Source organism: Tenrec ecaudatus, chromosome 4, assembly GCF_050624435.1.
Source record: "Tenrec ecaudatus isolate mTenEca1 chromosome 4, mTenEca1.hap1, whole genome shotgun sequence".
NCBI classification, from domain to species: domain Eukaryota; kingdom Metazoa; phylum Chordata; class Mammalia; order Afrosoricida; family Tenrecidae; genus Tenrec; species Tenrec ecaudatus.
In genome coordinates, this window is record NC_134533.1 from 185,383,807 (window position 1) to 185,408,335 (window position 24,529).

Genomic DNA, 24,529 nt, shown 5'->3' on the forward strand with positions numbered 1-24,529 from the left:
TGAAATATGTCATCAGTATCTTCAAATTAGCTTAAATGTTATTTATGAAATACCATTTCACCATGGCAATCCCGGAATTGAAATGCTGCTTAATTGTTTCTGCATTCTTCATATTAAGAGATCAGGTCCACTGATTGTTTTGGCACATCTTTTTTTTATATTGCACTTAACCTTGAGGGAAAAATGCCTCTTTGTGTCACTCTAAGGTAAAGGTCGAGGTGCAAAGAAAAGGAAAGCATCCGGCTCTGAGAATGAAGGTGATTACAACCCGGGGCGGAAAACACCGAAAACAGCAAGCAAGGTACGCAGGAGCCTTTTTGTAATGCTGGGTTTTCACAGTGATGGATGACTGACATGGTTTTCTTATGACTGTCATTGTGTATGACAACTTTATCAATATAGGCGTATAACATGGTTAAAGAATTATCGAGGTATAAATTGAAGTACTAAGTACTTCTTGAATAAATCCTGTAAATAACCCACTCAGATTATTGTAGTTGAGCAAGAAGTCATTACAAGTTGACCCCCTAGCAACATGGGGTTAAGGATGCCAGCCCCTGCGCACGGTAAAGTCTGCGTATAATTGTTGACGCCCCTCCCAAACGGCACGAATGGCTCATCGTTAACTGGAAGCCTGCTAGAAGCATACAGTGATGATTAATATGTTATGTACTCCACCCATATAAAAAGCTGCCTAGTCAACATGAGCTGTGAAGGTATTTTGCAAAAAGTACAAAGGTTTGTGATTCTGGCCCGTGCAGCGCCGTGCGCTTATTCTTTGGTCCATTTACTCTGGATTCATTAACCTTGAAATGACAATTACAGACATCAAAGTAGGCTATGTGTCCAGCAGCTTAACTGTTCTGTGTAATGTAACCGCCTTTCTCTGCCTCTTGGGTGCACTGGAAGCATCTACATTGGCCCTTCAATCGAGCCGTATTCAAAGTTTACAGCATTGCACTAGCCACAGTGGAAGGAAACACTGGAACCTCAGGGATCGCTTTGTGACATGCAGTTTCTTGGAGAAAGAAGCTGTCCTGTGGGGATAAGCACGTGTACAAACTTGGTGGTCAGCTTACGTGTGCGACCTGCTTAAACGATGTAGCCTGCGTCAAGGCTGCTGTTGGGTGGGGGTTCAAGTTGGATTTATTTGACCAAGCCAAATTTGATTACTTTTAAACTTGAATTCACTTGGGTGTGACTAATTTTCCTAATTCGTCTTACCTTTCTCCAGAAGAACATACTCTTTTGGGTAAATGAGTAATAGGTAGCTTGGGGGTGGGGGGAGAGTGCATTTTAAAGGCTAGAACTTGGTAAAATGAGATCTCACCAAATTGATGACTAGATACCTGGCGTTAAACTTGAGTTAGCACTGCAGTTGATTTTGAAAGCAACTGATTTTGTAGTATTGCAGAAATGTAAGTGAAGTGTACAGAATGCTTCTAACTTTGATATTTAAATTCTACTTTTATGAAATGTTTAGAAACCGAAGAAAACATCTTTTGATCAGGATTCAGATGTGGACATCTTCCCATCAGACTTCACTTCTGAACCACCTTCTCTGCCACGAACCGGTAGGGCTAGAAAAGAAGTCAAATATTTTGCAGAGTCTGATGAAGAAGATGTTGATTTTGCAATGTTTAATTAAGTGCCCGAAGTGCACAAGCATTTTTCAACAAATACTGTGTTTGTTGTCCCTTTGTCTTTTCTGTCAGACTTTTGTACATCTGGCTTATTTTAATGTGATGATGTATTGATGGTTTTTTATTATTGTGGTAGGCCTTTTAACATTTTGTTCTTACACATACAGTTTTATGCTCTTTTTTACTCATGGAGATGTCATGTCTGATTGGCTTGTAGAAATTGTTAGATGGCCGTGCATTCGCACAGATTTTAATTGTCCTGGTTGCAGACCACAGACCTGCTTTTTGAAATGAAATTTAAACATTAAAAATGGAACTGTGTTTTCTGTCTCTTTACTGAGTGGAGGTAATACTAAAAGCTCCCACACACACCCCTTTAAAATAAATATATTTTATTTCTTTGCCAGGAGACTCCATGGAAAAAAGGTAAACAGTATATGAACATAGAAAGCATTGTTAAACAATCTCAATGTACAAACAGAGCCAGTGAAGTACATCACAGACTTGCTAATATATATATATATATAAAAAAAATCCACTAGTGCTTAAATGAGAACTCAGAGACTGCACTTGCATCTGTGACCACTCTACCACAGCTTTCTCTCTGCTTCATGGTGCTTGAACAAAGGAGACCGGCTCGGCCTAAGCCTGTGGGATTCACTGTTAGTCCCACACTCGGGAAGGACTAGCGTTCATGGTACAGGTGATAAAGCAGCCTGTAAATTATCCCATGAGATTTCCCTCGTGGCTTGTGGACAGGTAAACAAAAACTTACTAACACTGAGAAGTGTTTTCTGCCTTGGAGGGAGGCTGTCATTGCTGTGACATGTTAAACTGTGTGTAGGTATATCATTAAACAAGTAATAAACTACTTTTAATTTAAAGTGACATTAACACTTAAACAAATGACATTTGATTAACTGAACTGGCAGTTACACTGTCACAGAATTATCTTCTGCTAGTGCAGTGAATTTGTATACTTTTACTGGGCAACATGAAATAACAGATGCGATTTGAGAGCATCAAAGAGCAAGGACAGGCGTCCATACTAACTACCTTAGAATTATGTCATACTGTACAACAGCCCCCTTTCCGACCTCAGTGTCCTGGTGACACGTACAGTCTGTCTCACAACCTCGGTGTCTTGGTTATTCTGAATATGCAGGACAAAAGGAAAAGCAGCAAACGCACAGCTCAGAAAGGACAGGCAGACGGCTGTGTGTACAAAGTCTTCCGAAATGTAACCAGGGCGTCAGTCATTTTGCTGGGGTCTTTGTCATGCAGTTGTGAGCGCTCAAAGAGGAAAACAGAAGCTTTTAAACTGGTTGGATGAAATAGCTGATTTTTAGAATTTAAAGTTCGTATTTGTAGGTAAGTTAGACGGGTGTATACATTGATACATATGAAAACTTCTTGGTCCTTCTGAATATATTTTCAGTCCAAAACTAAGCAGCAGTAAAAATGGTTTTTCTTACATTTTAAATCCTGGAACTGAGGGTAGTGGGGAAGGCCTGGAAAATGTCTCATTGCACCAGCGGCGACTGACTGACCCCACTGTTCTCAGCGGAGCTGGACGAGATGCTGGGACTGTGCTCTGCTGTGTTCCCACTTGAACTGGGGGTCAAGGGTTCATGTCCTTCAGAATTCTCCAGCATTTCTTGAATGAGAGGTGGCATTGATCCAGGAATTTCCATTTTCAAGGTAATTACACGTTCTGCACCTTTTAAAGAGATAAAAAGAAATGTAGTGAAGATAACAGGGACCCAACTTTAATAAAAACAAAACAAAAAAACAAGGTGTTTTCCTCAGATTTAATCTTGCTTATGAATAAATCAAGTTATAAAAATGCATCCATCTGTATGGAAAGGATCCCCGTATTACTGCAGTTCTCAAATAAGTATCTGTGTTTAGAAGGGAAACTGTACCCTTCAAAAGTCCCCTTAGTGCATCATAAAGTCAGGCTCTAGTTGAATTCTAAACCAACATAGGAGCCCAATATGTTAATAAGGGTCTCTACTGTCTGAGAGAACGTCACTCGTTTTTATACCAGGTAATAGTAGAGATGGCTGTTCCTTTTGCTAACGGGATTGCGCGCTCAAGACAGGCCTGATTCCACACTATTGCCACATTTGCTCTGGAGAACCGCTGATGTCGCTTGCTGCAGTTTGTTTTCTGAAACTGAGGCCCAGAGATACCAATCTTGGAAAATACTTAACACAGTTTTCACAGCGAGGCGGTCCTGGTGAAGGACCAGAAGGGAGGAGCCAGTCTGTAGCCATTCCCAGCGTGAGCTCATGTTTGCATCTGCGCTGTCTAATACGGGAGCACTTGTGGCTCAACACTGAGATTGACATTTGCTGCACGAGATAATGTGAAACTCAGCGTTTCGGTGGCTGTAAGTACTGCGAGTGACGACTGAACGGACAGGATTGAACATTGCCACAACTAGCGATTGTTTTAGATAGCCAGCGCAGGTTATCTCTAGGGGTGGCACTATGAAGTAGCTTCATTTGGCAAAAACTAAGGCCATAGCTCCAACCTTGTTCAAACCACTGGTAGGTGCGGTTTGCTTCTACTGTGAATGCCATGCTAGGGACCAGGTCCAGATCGCCCCTAAAGAAACCCCTTCAGAGGGGCTCAGGCACTGAGACTCCTTGTCAAAGAAGTTCGCTGTGTTTTAAGTACTTTCTGAAATGGATAGCTTATTCTGTGGCTCACGAAGGTCTCCTGGGAACGGTCCACTAATGGGGGAAGGAGAATGACAAATAATAGGACACTTGGTACCAGGGATGGCCACTGACTTCTCTCTATATACACAGAAAAACTCTAGCACTCAACTATGATGGGGCTCTAGGCACTTCTGTGATTGCTTGCATTGCCACATAAACTGAAGATCACTAAGCAAAGAGTATTTATAGGCCTCCCGAAGGCAAGCCCTCCTTTGCTTAGAGGCGTGCAGAAGTCAGTCTGCAGTAGAGGAGAGCTTAACCAAGAACAATTACCCCGAGTCATTCCTTTGTCTCGAGGTTTGAGTGTTAGGGGAAACGAGTCGGGTTTAACCACCTCCAGGACGGAGGAAAGCTGCCCCGAATGGTGTGAAAATAGAGAATGAAAAGGCCTCGCCACATTGTTTGTTCACTTAACAAGGGAACCGAAAGAAGTTTCATCTGAACTTTGAAACTCAAGCTTACTGCCGAGGGTAAGGTGTGAGGGCTTCGTTTTGGAAGGGGAACATTAATTTCATTTTCATAAGAAATGAATTCTAACACTAAAGAAATGTATCTGCTATCAGACAGCTTGAAGGAAAGCCGGGTTTACCGCACACAAGTAAGTCCTCTTGGTGACTGTGGCGCGGGCTCCTACGACGCGCTTACCTTTAGCACTGATGCTCCGCAGGTCTGTGATTTTCATTAAGATCTTTGGGAACATGTGAGGCTTGCTGGGCCGTCTCTTTCTGATGTAAATCTTGAGTGCTTCCAGCAATGGTTCTTGGAGCTTATCTACTTTTGTTGGTTCTTCAAGGTCCTGACGGTCTAGATACCAGAAATACAATATAAAAACCAATTAGCATCAGGACTGAAAGAGCTGTGCACTTTCCTGGCCCGCGGGCTTCTGCCCACCTATGTCCCTTCTTCTCCAAGTTGGCCGCTCTATCGGACTTCAGAATGGCATGACCCCGGCACACGTCTGAAGACCTCCAATAGCTCTGCGCAGCAGCACGGAAAAGGAGTGTCCCCTCACGGTGAAAGCACATTTTGGTGGTGTGCTGCTTTTGACCCATAAGACTTCTTTTTCATGACCAGGAGGTGGCACTACTGAATTGAATATTTTTTAAAAACCTTCGGAAGGATGCTTATGAAAGCAAAGTACAATTGTCCCTTAAATAAACCCATTTTTTTAAACATAGAAATGTTAAGAAACCATTTATGATTCAGCCTCCTGTGAGCTGCTGTGGGTGACTAGGAAGAAGGGAGGCTGGGAGGCGGCTGTGGCAAACCAGTGGATTACATGCCCAGCAAACAGCACATGGAAGGCCCTCCGATCATCACTCATATGTCCCTAAACAATTAGTTTTACACTCCATCTACTTCTGCCTTTAAAAAAATACCTGTGACCATGGGAGAAATATTGGGGTTTTTTTTCCCAGAGGAATAATCTAAATAGGATTCAATTCCTAACAAAACGGAAAAATACAACCACACTCCCAGGCACGCAACCCCAGTTTCCTTCCTAGGTATTTTTCCCTGAGAAGTACATGAACAACTCCATAACAGAGCCAAGGAATTCCCCACGAACTGCAATGGAGACGTTTCTCCAGGGAGCCACCCAGGGATTTCTGGGCTGGCGGTACCTCCACAGATTAAGCAGATGGCACTTAGAAGGCCCGTTTCCGTGTCATCCATTTCCAAAGGCAGGAGCTGGTTGGCAAAGGTGAACACAAGGTCAGTCAGAGGACCAAATCCCGCATTGTGCATCTGAGTTCGATTTAGGGTAAGGCCATCTGAAAAAGTCATGGTGTCCTGTTCCGGGGTGTACCTGGTGCAAATTCTAAGAATCTGGAAGAAAGAAAACAACATATTTGATGGACCATCTAAGCCAGCCTGTCCCCAAACATCAACCAGATCTAGCCAGGAAATAACATGAAGATTGCCAAACTTCTCCATGACAGGGGGCATCTCCCACCCCATGTTTCATGTCTTCTCCAGCTCTCTCAGTAAAAATACAGAGGTCAAAACATCTGGGCTCAAGTTATTTAAGAAGTAATGAATAGGACAGGAGACATTTAGAGAAATAACTTCGAAAAGTAATCCATCATGGATTCACATAAACATTTACTGAGGCTGTACTTATGCCCTAGGCACTGTGCCAGGTGCTAGGAATACAGAGATGAATAGTGACTTCTGAGAGCGCTGACAGTCGACCAACATGAGAGACGCCACCATTTCTTCAGTGCCCAGTACACCTCAACATTCCACCTGCCCTCGATCTCAACTTTACAGCAGTGCAGTCAGCCATCTTCATTGTGTTACAAATGAGGGACTCGAGGCTCAGAAAGGTTAGTTAGGCAACACACTGCTGTTCATTTCACAGATGACAAGCCCAAATAGTGTGTCCTCAGCCATCAACACATAACTACCAAGTGGCATGATTTGAATTCAGGCTACCTGTGCCCAGAGCCTAGACCCTTAACTAGCACTCTCTAAGATGAGGCAATCCTTGGCCCAGTGCCCACTTGCTTGCCATCAGCCCCATTTGTTGGGTGCCCATGTGTAGTATACGCCCTGCATGACTGCTCACGGTGGTTGATCTCAGGCAAAGAAATGCACAGCCTGTGGCCTGGTAGCAGACACTTCTACAAACTTGGTGGTGTACTGAGTTCTATGTTTGCTTGCTAGCCACAAGTTAGCAGTTTGAAACCACTAGCTGCTCCTCAGGAAAAAGATGTGGCTTCCTATTCCCATCAAGAGTTACAGTCTCTGAAAGGCACAGGGGCAGTTCTACCCCGTCCTATAGAATCATTAAGAGTCAGCATCAACTCGATGGCGGTGAGTTTTTATATTAGGGAGAGATCAAACCACCCAAACTATGACATGCTCTCAAAAATCTTACTGCTGCTGTGACCAACCCATGTGGCACAGTGAACGGGAAAGCACCTGTCAATGAATGCACGTGGTTCCCAACATCACAGGGATTGCTCATCACCGCATGTGTGGACATTTTTGCCTCTCAGCTATTTGTCAGTTCCTCTGGTTCCCAACCAGCTGGCTTTGACTTCACCTTGGCAGTTGATAGAGCAGGAAGCCATGCCCAATATCAGAGAAGGGCCACCCCGGAGGCTATGACAGGTAAGTGTAGTACCAAGATCGCAGAAGCAATAGTGATTCAGCTGAAGGCACAGGTCTCCCTAGTTTGCAGTTTCTTCAGTTCCATGGGAAGCACCAAGAAATAGAGGCTCCTCAGGGCCAGCCAGAGGCCAGAAAGTACCCCGTGCTCCAAGTGGTCAGTGTGTTCAGCATTTCTGGACATAAAATCTCCAGGCTTGTTTCTAGTTTTGGAATCAAATTAGTGATAAGCTTTTACAGCTTGTAACAGTGCAATTTGAAGCACAACTACATCTTGAAGAATGAGAGAAGGTAGGGATTTTCTAGGAAGATAAAGAAGACCAGGATGTAGACATTTGTCAGTTATAAGCAGCTCTCTGAGAGATCTCCCTTTCCAACTCTTTCATACTGAAGGATTTTCTTTCTCAAAAGTGGCAAAATACTTGGATTTTGCATCTAAATGACATCCCATTGCCACCTTCTCTAAAAGTTCAAAACCAAAGCTTCTGGGGGGCAGGGGCATAATGTGACCTGGACAGACACACCCCAGGGGAGCCGTCCTGCCCCTCACAAGACCAGTTCAGAGTACACCATGCGCCCTACACCACTGTGCAGCCAGTACTGCCTCCACACCGAGACCAAGTAGTTTCGTTTTGTCACATTGAAAGTCAAGTGCCAGTGGCAACCACCAAATTCTCCAGGATTAAAATACCCTTTGTTTGAAAGAAGGACATTTTATCTAAAAATACTAGCTTGCAGGTCTCATGAGATGGATAAAAATAGCCCAGGCAGGGCTGACTCACGAAAGAAGGTCCCTAGGGAGGGCCAAAGCTCCTGTTCACAGTCCAAGCCGACCCCTCTCCGGATAAAAAGGATCCTGTCTTCTCGCTGTCCGCAGAGACAAGTCTATCTTTGCACTATATTTGATGGCAGCGTGAGTTCCGAGCGTCCTCAGTGAGCCCACTGCTTGAGGCTGGACGCCCGAAAGGAAGGGAGCTTGTGGGAGGCAGGGCCAGGGATTTGTCCACTTCTTGCCCAGTGACCACCTTAACCCCATCCACCACCTTCTCGCCTGCTGAGAGGGGTGTCTCAGAACTAGTCCCTATTTTCACTTATACTCGGGTACAAAAACCATAGCCCACACACTTACACATCTCAACATCTGTCTGTGGCTTCCCTGCTGACTCGCCAACATCCCTCTCCTTGCGCACAGACCCGCTCCACTCTGCCTTCTTTCCCGTCTCCCAAACTCACTGCTGCTGCACTTACTCCCACCCCAGCTGCAGCAGCGGCCCCGTACCTCACAGGGCTGGTTGCTTCCTATTCAGATCCCAGCTCAAACATCATCTTTGGCGTGGTGAACACCCTCCTGAAAACCCATTACTTTCCATCATAATGTTTTTTTAAGCAAACAAAAGAAACAGAATTAAGTTTACTTTGAGACATAACATTGTGGTCATTTTAAAGTATGTCTAGAACTCTGATCGCTCTCTTAGAAGGGGGACGATTCCCCTCCACGTGAGTGTGGACTCACAGAGGGCTCTGTAGCTTCTTTGATAGCGCTTCTGAATCTCTGGGTCTGGGAAAAGCCAGTCGATGGGTAGTGAGAACCTCTAGAAGTCTCATCCACAGAGCAAGGAGTGAAGCCCTTCCAGTAATAAGCGGCACTCACGGGCCATCTTGGAAGGCGTCCCCCAGCCTAGTGTAGCCCTCAAGAGTCTTGACAAGCACTTACTAAGAGGCCCTGAGCCACAACTGCCCCACCTCCCCAATCCAGATTCCCAACCCACCGGAATGTTATGGTAATGCTGCTTGTATGAAAAGCTGCTGAAGTGGGAGAACTATCACACGGCAATAGGGAAGCACACATCTTGAACGGACACACCTCCGTTATATAGCTGAATACATTTTCCCCTAAGCCTACACTGGTGTCAGCATCCTCCAGTTCATGACGGGGCTGTTTCTAGCACCCAACGACTCCTGCTTTGCCCCTCCCAGTGGCAGCCCTTCCATAAGGTTAAGGCTATTTTTGTCTTTAATTCTACAGGTTAGTTTTACCTTTTCTTGAACTTTCGGTAATGGAATTAAACAGTATATTCTTTGTTTGTGTCTGGCTTTTTTTCACTCAGTATCAGGTCTGAGCTTGGCCATGTGTTTAGTCCTTTCCACAGACATGTAGGACTCCGGCCAGGCTCCTAGGGCTCGCACTGAGCTGACTGGATGTTCATTCCGAGAAAGACCTCGCCTCTCACCTACTGCTCTGCCTTTGCGCTGAGACCAGTACCATTGACAGCAGTGTGCCGAGGGACTGCCGCGCTGCCGAAGGGAGCTGGATTCCGCCTTCCGACGCTCTCCCAGGGCTGCCCCAGGGGCCTTTCAGGACCTCGCCAGGCCGAGGAGAAGGCTCAAATTGCTCACTTTTCCCAGCCTTTACACTGATTGCAGTTGGCATCTGGCAGGCAGATCTGGCCCTAATTAGACTCTTGAACCCCAAGTGCTTGCAGTCAGTCCGGTCAAGTAGTGTTGACCACACCAAGCGCATACACACGGCGCTCGCTCTGGGTGGCTGTTTTCACTGGGTGCCATCTGGGAGAGCCTGTGGGGCCTCCGCTCCCAGGCAGCGGCCAGCAGCTGCTCTGACTTGCTCCTTTCTGGGCCAGCACTCTAGTCACCATGATAAAAAACAAACAAGAAAATCAGGTGAAACTACTTTTTAACATGATTTATTTAATCTAGTAGTGGGTCGGGGTTTAAAAAGTTTGTGGAAAAATTCAATTAATCTTTTCATACCATTTTCCCCACAAACTTTTTGAAGTCACCTCAGATAGCTAAAATATTTTTGTTTCACCTTATAAAATCTATGTAAAAAATCATCAGGGAGATAGCTTACTTTTTTAATGCCCAGTCTTTCAAATCCAGGGTTTCTATTAGACTCCGTGGGCCTTCGCGCAGGGGGCTTCATGGCTACTGTGATGCCATCGTGGTCAGACCTGCCTGGCGGCGCCAGCTGCCTTCTTCGCCATCAGAGGACCGCCTGTGGGCTACTCAGCTCTGGGGAAGCCAAGACCGCTGCCACGTGGGGCGGGGTGGGGGGTGGGGGGGTGTTCTGACCCGCAGCAACCCACGCAGGGCTTCCGGCACTGGGAATTAGGCACTCTGGCACTCATCCTTCTCCCAAGGAGCAGCTGGTGGTTTTGAACCACTTACCTCTTGGCTAACAGTGTTAACACAGGTTAACAGCTATGCCCATGCATAGCCCAAGGTACCACCAGGGTGGCAGGCTTGGGGCGATGGTGACAGTCACTGTAAGTGAGCACCTATGTGCCAGATACACTAAGCGCTTCACAGCATCATCACGATGACTTCAACAACCTCATTAGGGAGGAGCTATCGTACACCCACTGCACTGGTGACAACAGCAAATCTCAGCGATGCCACAAAGCTTCTCTGAGGTCATATAGCTCGCTCCTCAGGGCAGAGATGGGATCCGAACCCAGGTTCTGGCTCCAGAGTCCAACCCCTTAATTATCCTTAGTGCAGAGCTTGCTCCACCCCAGGCTGGGGTCTTGTCTCTCCACGGAGCCCCTGAGGTGGACCGGGTTGGGGATAGGTTCACATGGGGATGGCCCGGGTGATGCTGGGGCTTCACAATCCTCAGGACCTCAGGTGCCACAAATCATGTGCTGAAATCATGCAGGGCAGTCGCTCTTTTGTCACTAGGAGCAAACTGCTGCTGTTCTCAGGGGACGCGGGGAGCGGGTGGGAGAGCCAGAGCAGCTCTGTGTGTCCCAAGGGAAAAGTCCTCACACCTGCAGCTTGGCGACACCCTCCACTCAGAAGGCAACACATGTTGTGTAACTGAGTCCATTTAACTAGTCACTGCAGGCCTCTTCTACGCAGATGGCCCCCTGCAGGGGCCAGCACTGGCTTCAGAGCTGACAGTTGAGTGCAGGAGACCCCGGTGCACACATTCCTCTTGACAACATGTACAAGCGCAGGCGAGACGAACAGCGAAGGGTAGGCTGCGCCAGGCTGGTCAGGGGAGACCTTGCAGAGGAGGTGTGATTGATCCACGGAGGAGGAGAGAAAGGTGTGCTAGAAGGAATGACCTAAATGGCCAAAGGCTCTGGGTCAGGAAAGAGAATGATGGAGGACTGAGTCAGTGGGGAGGGGGCGCCTGTGAGAGGTGGGGCAGACTGGCAGCCCCTCCCCCCACCCCACCCCTGACAAACTGTACCTGCCCTTCTGAGATTCCAGTTTTCAGACACTTGGAAGTGTCTGTAGGGCTACCTGGCAGGGCAGCCCGGGGGCTGGCAGGAGGAACACCCATTCCTCCCTGAGGGTCTGAGTAGCACTGGTCCCTCACCAACCAAAGGGGCTGATATTTAATCTTGCCTTTCAAATGACACGTGAGCCAGCCCTCACCCTCCTCCAGAGAGATTTGCCATATATACTAATGTATAAGCCAAGTTTTTCAGCACAAAAAATGTGCTGAAAAATGGGTTCAGCTTATACACGGGTCAGTGGCATGAATGGATGTCATCTGGTCAAGCCTGACTAACAAAAGGAGGAAATCTCATGAAGCCTGACCTAGAGTTAATAGCAAAGTGGGTTCAAGATGCTTGGGAAGACATTCCAGAAGACATGGTGTGATGTGCCTTCCAGAAATGCAGTATTAGTAATTGCTATGGATGGCAGTGAAGACTGCGCTTTGTATGAAAATGACAGCAGTGATGGTGATGACGGCGATCTCAGTGAGGACAGCGTCTGTGATGACCTCACACCAGCTGAAGCTCTGCATTGGGATACGGATGATGATAAGCAATCCAGTTTTGAAGGATTTTAACTCTTTACATTTTAGCTTCGTTGCTGATTGAGCTCAGGGAATAGGACTCTTAAGGTATCATTGTTGATGCCTTCTTGTTTGTGTTGAACCTATTTTCTGCTTACTGTGCTGGTTTACTAATGTTAAATGACTTGTCCTTTATGTTTTTTATTTAAAATAAATATTTAAATACACTACCCCACTGCTGTCTCAATTTTTAGTAATTTTATTTTCATTTGTTTTGATTATTGAAACTCACCAATAGCTTCTGCATTTTCCACCCTAGGCTTATATTTGAGTCAATCAGTTTTTCTGGTTTCCCAAGTAATAATTAGGTGCCTCGGCTTATACTCGGGGGCCGACTTATATTCGTGTATATACGGTAATTTCATTGTGAACATGACAGTTATTGAGTTCTCAGTCAGCCATCCAAATCAATAAGGAAAGCAAGTCATCTCTGCACTGGGAAGTTCCTTTTCTCCACTTTTTTTTTCTTTTTGAATCATTTTATTTGGGGCTCATAATAATTCTTATCACAATCCATCCATCTATTGTGTCAAGCATATTTGTACATTTGTTGCCATCATCATTCTCAAAACATTCACTTTCCACTTGAGTCCTTGGTATCGGCTCATTTTTTACCCTCCCTCCCCATTTCCCCCTCCCTCACGAACCCTTGATAATTTATAAATTATTATTTTACCATATCTTACTGTCATTTTCCCTTCTCTTTTCCAGCGGCTCAACCCTCCCTCTGGGGAGCCCAGTAGGCTGCTGGCTCCCACCAGACTGGGTTGCCTCATTTGCAAAATGCAGATGCTAACAGGACTTCCCCGTAGGGTGTGGCAAAGCTCAACAGTACAGAAACAAGATGTAAGGTGACTGAGGCCTACCTGTGCCGAACCTTGGTCTAGACCCTTTCAGGAGTCTGACTGCTTTCACTTTAAAAGGGAGGAAACTTAGGTTCATGTTCCCAATGTCCCACAGCTGGTAAGCATCAGAGTCAGATCTTTGAGCTCAGGTTGGCTGCCTTCACCGCCTACACCTGCAGCTTCTACCCAATGCTGGGGCAAGTCAAAAGGGGAGCCAGATCAGGAGAAAGCCACTTGGAGAACAGCAGTGGGAAGGAAGGAAGAGGAGAGGAGGGGAGGGGAGGGGAGGGGAGGGGAAGGCAGGAGCCCTGCTGAAACAAGGCCTTCAGGCTGGGCCAAGGGCCAGCTTTCCGGTCCAGGGAGGTGGGACCTCCCTGCTATCACCTCATCCCCACCGTCCTTGGCACAGTCAATCTGTGAGACTCATTCTTTCAACCAATGCTTCTCTGCTGCACACAGGACAGAAGGAACTTCTGAACACAGAAGAAGCCAGACCGTGGCACAACTTGGCTCAAAAGGCAACCCATCTGCATCTCACGGTCTACTCCTCTGGTCTCAGGTCCTCCTGCCCCACCCCCTCACAGCCTCTTCCTCCCCGTCGTCCCTCATGTGCACCAGGAACACTCCTGGCCCAGCACCTTGGAACTCTGCTCTCCCCTACTGGCAGACATACTGCCCAGCCCTCCAACCTTCCCATCAGCTTTTTACTGGTTCTAGCACTTTCTATCCCTCCATTCAGGCCTTTTCAAAGGTCATCTGCTTCCCTAACTGCCCTGTGGAGATCAGTTCTTGCCCAGCCCAGACACTGTTCCTTCATTCCCTAGAATCCTGCCAAACCTTGCCCTACGTTTGCTGATTTCCCTTTGTTCCCATAGGAGAGCTCCCTGAGGGCAGGGATGGATCTGTTTGGACTCCTGTTCTCAGATCCTATGAAAGTGCCTGACACACAGCAGGCCATGGTGAATGTTTGTGGATGGTGGGCCGACCTAGAGGAGGGGAGAGGAACCAGGTCAGCTAGCCTCCAGGGCAGTTTGGGGTCCTGGGATTTAGGCTGGGAGAGATGGGATGCTAGCGATCTGCAGCTGAGAAGTCCTTGCGAAGGAGCAAGGGATGGGCCACAGAGGGAAATGGCGAGAGAGGAGATGAATCATGAAAGCTAACATGAAGGTAGAGCTTGGGCAAAGCGGCCACCGGCCGGGCGCCCTTGCTTGCTCTACACGGGGGCCTAGAACGCTGCAACTTCTGGACGCGAGGGAATGGGGACCCCTCCCTGCACTGAATGTCTATGGAGAGGTTTCCCATCTTGAGAGGGAAACTTTGGCTGCTCCCCCTGTGGGAAATCATGAAATCCAGTGTTGTGCCCCAGAGTCCCTCCCCCGAGTCCTGGATCTGGAAGCGAGGCCGTGGGCTCCCACCAGCCCAACACACGCAGGACTGGGGCTTGAAACCCTCTGCAGGATTGCAGGGAGTGGGATGAGGCAGGCTAAAGGCTCTCCCTGCCCCTTAGACCTGCTTCACTAGGTGCCTACCTCATAGTTACAAATCAACTCACCCCCCCCCCCCAAGGCTTGGCAGGCATGCCATCCCAAATAAATGACCCCATCTCATCAGGAGACCACACACACACAGGGCAGCGGTCACTCGGTGGTGGTGACCTTGGGACAAGCAAGCTCAGCTTCCATTTTTAGAGGCTGAGAACAGCCCCCGCCTGTCTGTCTGTCCTTTGGGTCTGCCGTGGCCTCGCCACACATCAAATGGCTCAGATAAGAACAGTCTTCTAAACAGCTCAGCTTGCTCACAGTCTCATCCCAAAGATGTTCTTTGAAGTTGTGCATTTTTCAGGATCCCGTGATTAACTGCCTTTGCTACAAATTCTTGGAAATGAGCTCTTGTCTGGGGCCAAATTAGTATGCTTGTTTCATCTCATATGACTAAGCCTTTGCCCTTTCCCTGGCAAACACCCCACCCCATTGCCTTGCTGAACATACACCCTTACTGAATATACTCCCTAAGGCCAGGAAGGAGTGGTTATAGAGTTTTCTGACTCCTGACCCAGTGGCTGGAATTGCTCAGACAGCCTTCACCCAGCGCTGTGCCTGCATCCTTCATTACTGACTGAGCCCGGGCTGAAGGCTAGGTGCATGGGGCCATCACCATCTTCAGACCCTCCTTACCTAAGCAACCACTGACTCACTTGAGTAAGGTCCCAGAAATGGGCCCCCGCGGTAGCTCACTCCCCCAGGGGCTACAGGCGGATTCCCGACGTACAAACCGGAAGTAGTGCTGCAGGATTCGGGAAGGACACGGTTAAGTGTGAGCATGAGATGTGAGAAGGCAGCTTTGAGGTGAAAGGGGGTCTTGGAGACATAGCTTGCTCGTGCAGCATGTAGCTCAATGCAAACAAGATGGTGTTGTTAAGAGAACGCCCATCCCCCTCATTCTGCATCTTTCCTATAGAGCTGGGGAAAAAACGGTCACCAACTGGCCACTGGACCAAAGGAGGTTCTGGAGGCAGCCAAAGGACAAAGTCAGAGTCGGAGCACTGAGAAAGCTGGTGGCGCCCGGCCCTGCCAGGCGCCTGTGCGGCACCTTTTATCACGTGTGGGAGAGTACAGTGTGGGAGGCTTAAGACATTGGGCAGAGGGGGCAAAAATGCTCTGCTCCAGGCCAGGGGGTCTCTGGGTTTTGGGCGACTGAATGGAGTTTCAAGCTCAGAGGACAGGACTCAGTGTGCATAGGAAGTGGTGGAAAGTCAAAGCCTCCTGAGGAAAACTTTCCAACCCCCCAGTCTCTTCCCTCCCACTACCCTCCCCTGCCTATCTCTGCATGGGGAACAGCACCTACCAGGATGTCTAGGCAGGCGGCCTTCAGCAGGGTGATTTGGTCCGCGATGGTCAAGCCGGTGAAGCCTGGAAGACGTTTAGCAAACTCCACAATTTTAATAATGCACTTGGTGGCCAGTTCACTGAATTTGTCCCAGAGGCCCAGGTCCAGCCGGACTCGATGGTCAGCGCTGGAATTCTAAGAGGGAAAGAAATACACCATCAGGCTTAGTTTCGGGGAACCCCATAGTAAGCAAGGAACTCAACCCGTTGTCTACCAATATGGGAGAAAGATGGCTTCCTACTCCCGGAATGGCTCTCAGCCTCAGAAAATCCCAGGGGCTGTTCTACTCTTCCATGGGTCGCTACGAGTCGGAATTGACTCCAAAGCAGTGAGGTTGGTTTGGGGTTCTATTAACAGGCTGATGGGTCAGCTTTCAACAGGGAGCTTCCTGGTGGAGCGGCTGGGTCTCTGGCTGTGAATCCTCTTGTTGATGATATAGCCACAGCTTTCTGCCCATGCCACTGTGTAGCCCTCAAGGGCTGTCAAGACAACAGTGACTCATGGAGCCCCCACAGTAGACCTGTGCTCCACAGGGTTTTCCTGATGTGGATTCCCAAGACTTTCTTCCAAGAAGCCTCAGACCCCAACTCTTGGCACGTAACAGGGCTCAAGCTGTCTGCAGGAAGCAAGAAGGCAAAGAAGGGCAGCTTCTTTGTACTCACATACCCCAGTCAACAAGGGAAGAACTGACCATAGCCTAGAGAGCCAATCTTTGTCACCCTGATGAACGGATGGCTCTGGGCTTTGAGCAAGGTGCCCTGGTAGCATAGTGGTTATGTGTTGGGCTGTGTCTTCAAGGTCAGCAGTTTGAAATGAAAGACAGGGCTTTCATTTCCCATAAGGAGCTATTGTCTTAGAAGCTCACCGTGGTCATTCCACCCTATCCTGTAGGGTTGCCATGAGCCCAAGTCAACTCCATGGTAGGGAGTCAGGAGTAGGCTTGGATCATCGATGGTTACTAACTTCTTATAATGAGGCAACCTGCCATTTTGCCCCCCTAGTGGCAGAAATACAGTAACTCCTACGAAATACTCTGACCCCAAATCAAACCAGAATCAGGTAGAATTTCTAGATCCAGCAGAAAATTGAGGAGGCAGAAGACCCTGGGGTCCATACCACCATGGGGATGCCATGTCAGCGTCCAGAAGGTAGAAACTCTAAGAACCACTGACCTGGGTGTTTTCAACAAATATGTTGAGAGCAAGGGGTAAAAGAAGAAATGGAACGAGAAATCTATAGATTCAAAGGGATTCAAATATTAACCGGTAAATGGTTAAACTCAAAAGAAGTATGCCACGAGAAAGGGGCCAGGTATCAAAGCCTAATGCCACCTGACTCAATGCAGAGGACACTCTAAGGGAAGAAAAAGAAAAATCTAGGCTATAGTGAAAGGTTAGTAGGTTTCCAAAGGGCAGCAGGTATGAGGAGGGGCTGGCCACACAGAGGAAGAAGGGTGTTTGGGGGAGTCATGAAAATACTCTACCCTCTTGACTGGGGTGCTAGTTACAAGGCTCCATATTTCTGTCAAGCTCATCTAACAGTTCATTAAAACCATTATATACATTTTTTGCAGGTTTATTTTTATATATTTTATTGATCACTTTACAGAGGAGCTCTTACAAATCTTACATTGCATCATTTAATTTTATTAAGCACAGTTGTACATACGTTGCCATCAACATTTCCAAAACATTTGTCTTCTACTTGAGCCCTTGGGATCAGCTGCTCCTTTTTCTCATCCTTCCTGCCCTCGTGACTCCTTGATCAGTTATATATTATTGTTTCATATCTAACACTGTTCGTTGTCTCCCTTGATCCCCATTTCTGTTATTTGTCCCCCTCGGTGGGAGAGGGCTATATATCCAACCCTGTGTTGGGCGTTCCCGGTGCCACCCACCCCAAGATATCGCTACTCCCACTACTGTTCCTGAGGGATTTACCTGTCCTGAATTCCATGTGTTGAGAGTTCTTATTGTACCAATGTGTGTACTCCAGTCTAGCCCAATGTGTAAGGTAGAACTGGGTCATCGTAATGCCAGCGGGGGGTGGGAGGTGGGCGGGTAGAGGAAACATTCAGGAACTAGAGGAATGATGTGGGTTTTGTCAGTGCTATACTGCACCCTGGTTGAATTGTCCCTTCCTTGTGTCTCTTCTGTGGGGTGATGTCCAATCTTCTACAGATGGGCTTTGGATCTCCACTCTAACCCTCCTTGTTCACATCAATATAATTGTTAGTTTGGATCTTTTCCTCATAATCACACAGGCTGGTGTGCTTCTTCCACGTGGGCTTATTTGCTTCCCTGCTAGATGACCGCTTGTTGAATTTCAAGCCTCTAAGACCCCAGACACTGTATCTTTTGATAGGTGGGCACCATCTGCTTTCTTCACATTTAATTATGCCCTCATTTTGTCTTTCGTGATATCTGGAAAGTGCACATCAAGGAGTGTCAGGCTATGAGACCAAAATGTTCTTGTGTTTAGGGAGTCTTTGAGTAGAGGCCCACAGTCTGTCTGCTATCTTAATACTTTATATAAAAATATATGTACATTTACCTCTATCTGAATCATAAATTAATATATTTACATGTATACATGCTTATAGCAACTATACCTCTACAAAGAGCTTTTGCCTCCTAGTTCCTTCCTCTATACATTATGCAACTTACACCTTAATAAACCTAGATTTAAAAAGAGAGATTTAGGGAGCTTATCAATCAAATTGCAATGCATAGGCTTTCCCTTCAATTCTGATTCAAACAAACTAATGAGACTGTGACATGAGCAAACTGAGAATTTGCAACATCAAGGAACCACTGTTAGCTCTATTTGAGGGGGCCTGATCACGACACTGCTGGTGTGCCTTCTTGCGTGTGCGAGTTTCTATCTTCCGAAACATTCAAATATTTACAGATAAAATGAGGTTTGGAATTTTCGGCATAGCAACATGGAATGCAGAGTGGGGTGAGTGGGTCCAAGAAATGAAACAAGATTGGCCACAGAATGATCGCAGGACTTCACAAAAGTAGACTCTTCAGCTTTCCTATCGCACGTGTTGGGGGTTTGCCGTAATAAAAACAAAAGACCAGAAAGCAAACGGGCTGAAAATATGGAGGATAAGTCTGACGATGCTGCTGGGCCGGGTGGCCTGGGCCTGCTACTGCAGAGTGGAACTTCTGGACCAAAGAAAGCAAGGCTCTCCGGCTGGCGTTCGTGCCCTATGCGCCCCCACATACAAATGGTTTACTAATGGGGCATACACCCCTCACTGTAGCTTTCATTCGCCCCTTCATGCTCAAAGCCGTCCACGGGGGTCTCTAAAACTAGCCCTAGTTTTCCATGTCGCCCAGGCACCACCAAGAGTTTGCCATCTCTATCAGCCAGGCGCCCATCGTAAAGGTGGCGGCCAATGCCGCCCTTGGCGTGCCTCCGCCAGATTTATTTCATTTCCCCCTCAAGGACTTCGGCGGAATTCCGTACACTCGAGGGAACAGAAGATCAAGATGCGCGGCCATTCGGGCTGTAATTAAATTTAATAGGCAGCGTATCCGGTGCGTAGGAAGATGACATGGAAGAGCGGGACAGAGAGGAGCGTGCATTTCACAAGAGCGTATCCATCTGGAAAAAAGCCATTGCCCGGCCCAGCCAGTGCGATCGAAATCTTCATCAACATCGGAAGAGGTTACTGTCACGCGAGGGAAGCCTGTCCCGCCTGCTGGTAAAAATCATAAAACAGTGCACGGCAGTCTTAACGGCGCGTAAATCTCACCCACTCTGACGCAAACGGAAGGGAAGAGGCGGTTAATAAAACACAAAATAACCTGGTGTTTTATTACACTGGTGGCTGGATTCACGGGCACGAGGCTCAGAACGCCTTATGTGTGACCTGCCAGCGGTGGCAAATGACAGGCTGGGGGGGGGGGGCGGGGAGGCCGTCTGCATCCTTCCTGAGCTCGCAGTGCGGCCCTGATGAAGGAAGCGGAAGGAAAGGAAGGGGAAGGGAAGGGCGGTTCCCCAAGGTGGGGCTCCCGGTCTGCTCCCCACGTGCAGAGGGAAGAAGGGCATCGGCCAGCACAGTCCGCGTGCCTTCCCAGGATGCTGTGCGCTCTCCCAGCGTGCTGTGCGCTCTCCCAGTGTGCTGCGCACGCCTTTCCAGGATGCTGCGCACTCTCCCAGCATGCTGCGCACGCCTTTCCAGCGTGCTGTGCGGCCCCGGCCCAGGGAGAAACCGCCATGCTGCCCTCTCTGTCCACCGAGGGCCCGCTTTCACTGCAGGAAAGCCAACCCCACTGAGGGTTTCCATCAAATGTCCCCTTCTTGCCATGCAGTTGGATTTCCTTCTTGCTTTCTTTGCGCTACAGCGTGCTTTCCTGGCCGGAGCTGCTTTCACAACAGGACCTTGAATGGAAGCGGAGCCCGCCGAGTCTTCAGGATCCCGCATGGGGGCGCTGCCGAGTACGACGGCACTCTGGACCGTGTGCTGGGCTCTTCCAGTGGAGGAGGAGGGACCAAGGGTCCTTTCCGCACCCTGGGCCTGTTGGGCACACCTACTGCGATGGCCTCCACCTGCCCCGGACCGGAAGCCCTTGCCCGGGACCACCTGGAGAGGCTGGTGCCTTCTTCACGTTTCAGTGGCCAGATGTTCCTGTCATGACACGGCACTGTGCACAGGCTTTTCAATTTAACAGCTCCTTGCAGAGGCCCCGCGTGGCGCAAGCATTTAATGTGTTCATCTGCTAACCAGAAGGTTGGAGGTTCCAGTCCACTTGGGTGTCGAGGGAAAAAGGCCTGGCAATCTGCTCCCCAAAGATCAGAGTCACAGAAAACCCAGTGGAGTCTGGTTGACTGCTACGCACAGACTTGCCCCTAATCAGACTCGAGTGAACAGCAAGTGCCTACCGTGTCTCTAGGGTTTACTTACTGCCCACCGCTCGTTTTCCAATCCTTAACTTGCTTTAACTCACACACTGTCCCTAGGAGGTAAGTATTATCGTCATCCTATTTGCTATACGAGGAGCTGACACCAAGAGAGGCTGTGTGATTTACCCAGGATTCTGGGGACGATGCAGAACCCATATGCAGACATTTGGGCAGCAGGGCCTCAGCTCGCTCCTGGTTGGAAACGGTGGATGCTCCCTACAGGCAGATAAAAGATCCCAGCACCACGTTGAAGAGAATGAGCCCTAGGGGCACAGCGGGTTATGGGCTGGGTTGCAAATGGCAAAGTCAGAAGTTCGAAACCACTAGCAGCTCGCTGCTCTAGAGAAAGATGCAGTTTTCTGCTGCTATAAAGATTGTAGTCTTGGAAACTCATAGGGACCATTCTGCTCTGTCCCATAGGGTCGCTATGAGTCAGAATTGGCTTGATGGACAGTGAGTGGAGTTGGGTTTGGTTGGCAGTCTGGCACCTTCTAAGGACTGTGATGGCACTGGAATGTAGGGTATGTGTCTGGCAGTGGGAGGAAGAAGCACAGAGCCCCCAGCACACAAGTGGCATCTCAGAACCGGCCACCAGCATGTGGGGAAAAGGCCACTTGGCAGCCACTCTAACTCAGTGGGGGGTTTGGCAGTGCCTTAAAGACCCTGGCAGAGAGGACTCCAAGTGATGGGCAAGGAAGGAGGTAGAGAGGCGGTCTCTCTCAGCACTTCCTAGTGTTTCCGGGTCTGGCTACAATTTGGAGTGTTGCAGGGACCTCCAGAGGCTAATGTTTGCCGGCACCCTGGACCACAGTAGTCTAAGATTCTGGGCTGGCTCATGAGCCCAGGGATTCCTCTGGAAAGCTGTGGTCCCTTCACATCCTGGTAGCTTCAGAGATTTCGGAAACCTTCATAACGTGCAGGGGTAGGTCGGCAGTGTAGATCGCTATCCCAGAGGATGCCCAAGAGATGCTCGTATTGGGGTAGCCCCAGCTGCTGTGATAACCACTGGTGGCTTCTTCTCCTCCAAGAGAATGTACAAGAATGAAGCTCTGCCTGGTCACCTGGCAAAGCCTTCCAGCTAGGGACAAAGCCATAAAGGGGGCAACCAGCCTTTTCAAATGCCTACAAACTTCGCCCGACTCCCTGCAGCCGACGTCTACATACCTTATCCCAACAAAGGGATGGCTTTCTACAATTTATCCTACACCAGCTGCCTCCAACTTTTTAACTCTTGTCTCTGCAAAACTTCTGGCCATATTCAGATTCTTCCCTTTGCTAGAAATGTCTTTCCCTTTCCCCCACTTTGCAAGATCCTGGGCACACAGCACCGTGGCTGGAAAACATTTCTCTAAAAAAGTGAGGATTTATGTGAGCTGCCGGGAAAGTCTACAGCAGACGTCACGAGTGGATTCCAACTCAATGATCCCATGGAGAGCGTCTGTAATGTTCTCTCATTACATGAGCAGAGTCTCATCTTTATTCCTTGGAGCAGCTGGTAGGCTTGAACAACCCAACATGTACAGGCCAGAGCCCTGCCCACAGGGCCACCAGGGCTCCTTCTGATGAACTGCCAGAGATTTCTAAACGCTCTCACAAGCCTTGGGCTAGCATTTCATCTCCAGGCAGGCTGCACGAAAGTCATGCACTTGGTTCTGCACATAGTAGGTGTACAGTCAATGCTGGCTGTATCGATGTTGGTTGACCCAGGTGATGTGGACAGCACAGGTGTGTCCACTGGCAAAGAGGCTGGGCAGCTCAGATTCAGAGGCCTGGTCGTGGTCCGCCAGCCGTGAGGTATCTAAGTGGGGATTGCAGTCAACCCTGCCGCCTCTCTCCTTTGAGGTCAAACTCCCTGTTTTAAGTTGACTCTTCAGATGACAAATGTCAGGTTTCTAAAATGAAAAGCAAGCCCACCAACGGCTGTAACTTCTCACCGTCGCCTGCCATTTCTACAGCACGCGTCTTCTGGAAAGCCTTTTGGTCATTTAATGATTCTGTTGCAGGTCATTAATCTGAGTGGATTATAGGCTCCTTAAATCTCCACAGCTCAAATTCACCAGCCTCTCAGAGGTGAGGTGATGAACAGCCCCACGTGGCCAAACAGCGGGAACAGACTCAGTCTGTAGGCAGCCCCATGGAAATGACCTCCATGCCAGCTCCGCAGCCTGCAGCGCCCCACAGTGACCAGATATTCCCAGCAGGTGCTAGTGGGACTTCCTCGTTTAACCCTCCAGCGACCCCCAGAGTTACTCTTTACAAACCCATCTTACAGCTCCAAGGTTCTCAAGGTCATTCAATTCCTCAAGGGCAGAGCAAAGAACTGAACCTGGGTCTGGGAGGGCCCTACGCAGACAGTTGCTAAGGTGCAGTCTAGGGAAATCCGAGTACACCCTCTGAGCCAGAATGTTCCCTCAGGCTGGCTTCTTGGAGCTACATTGGAGGGCCCATCTATCAATAGCCACTGCCCCCTCCTTTCTATCTCTGTCTCTGGATCATTGTTAGAAGTGTAGAGGTGAGCACCCTGTCAGGCCTAGGGGCAGGGGCATGAGTTTCTCCCTCCACCATCCTTTACTGCTGCCCCCTTGGGCCAGCCAATTTGTGCCAAGTCTACTCGAATTCATATTCAGAGATCTGGAGCTGGGCAGCTAGCTGCCTTCTTTGTCCCTCTCTGCCCGTGTTCTCAAGTGGAATCTGACAGGAATGCCAAGCTGGTAAAGATGGCAGAGAGGTTTCTTGCAGTGGAAGAAACTGCCTATCTCAAGAAAAGCATATATATATGACTTGTGAACTAAGCTGACATAGAATGTTGCTGATGCTTATTTATGCCCTCCCACAGAGGATGTGAAATTGCTTATAATTAAAACCTCCTACCTGGATCTGGATGCAGATAGGAGAAAGAATGAGCAAAGCCAGATGAAAATTGTAGCCTCAGCATCCTCTGACGGATGGGAGTGGGCACCCTCTAGGAGGGTGATCCTGCCCGGTCATCGGGGGCCACGCTCTTGATGTACAGCCTACATTTCTGTTCCCCCTGCTTGGGCAGGGCTCAGTAAAGTCACCACGACATGCTTAGGGGATCAGCCACCAGTTAAGGACCAAGTGTGTCTAAGGGGTGCTGAATGGGAAGGGCCTCTAAGACCCTGAGACTAGGATTTGAATCCAAGTAGGTCATTTGAGGGCAGAGCCCAGGAACCCCGGCGAGGAAGGGAAGGAGGGAAGGAGAGGCATCTAGCAGAGGTCATCACTGTTGGCAAATGCCGCTCTGTCTTGCTGGGAATTTGGGGAGACAGCTTTGTTGCTGCTGCTGGCTGCCACCGCGTCAGCCCAGTCTTGGGACAATAAGGTGAGCAATAGAACAAAACGCAGCTGAGCCTGTGCAGCCTTCACAATGGTTGGTGGGCTACACGCGGTGTGATGGTCACTGTGTCTTTCAGGGGCACATCGTCCAGGACTCCTAGTCTGTGGCGATCCGATCCATAGGGCTTTCACTGGCTAACTTTGAGAACTCGAGTGCCAGGTCTTTCCTTTTGGTCTGTCTTCCCTTGGAGGCTCTGGTGACACCAT

At 48.6% G+C, this 24,529-nt stretch overlaps 2 protein-coding genes across 3 annotated transcripts in view; one reads left to right on the plus strand and one right to left on the minus strand.

Annotated features, from left to right (window-relative positions):
• TOP2B (DNA topoisomerase II beta) overlaps positions 1-1,959 on the plus strand; it is a 76,174-nt gene extending 74,215 nt beyond the window's left edge. For both annotated transcript variants that reach the window (XM_075547144.1, XM_075547145.1), the window contains exons 35-36: positions 207-301; positions 1,484-1,959. In XM_075547144.1, coding sequence (XP_075403259.1) covers positions 207-301; positions 1,484-1,648 — 260 coding nt within the window. In that variant the 3' untranslated portion in view covers positions 1,649-1,959. The remainder of the gene's footprint in view (positions 1-206; positions 302-1,483) is intronic.
• Positions 1,960-2,042: 83 nt separating this feature from the next.
• Positions 2,043-24,529, minus strand: part of RARB (retinoic acid receptor beta) — a 189,865-nt gene continuing 167,378 nt past the window's right edge. Inside the window, exons 5-8 of the mRNA XM_075547146.1 lie at positions 16,007-16,183; positions 5,995-6,199; positions 5,018-5,176; positions 2,043-3,363 (exon numbers count right to left, since the gene is read on the minus strand). Of these exons, the coding sequence (XP_075403261.1) occupies positions 3,167-3,363; positions 5,018-5,176; positions 5,995-6,199; positions 16,007-16,183 (738 nt within the window). The 3' untranslated portion in view covers positions 2,043-3,166. The remainder of the gene's footprint in view (positions 3,364-5,017; positions 5,177-5,994; positions 6,200-16,006; positions 16,184-24,529) is intronic.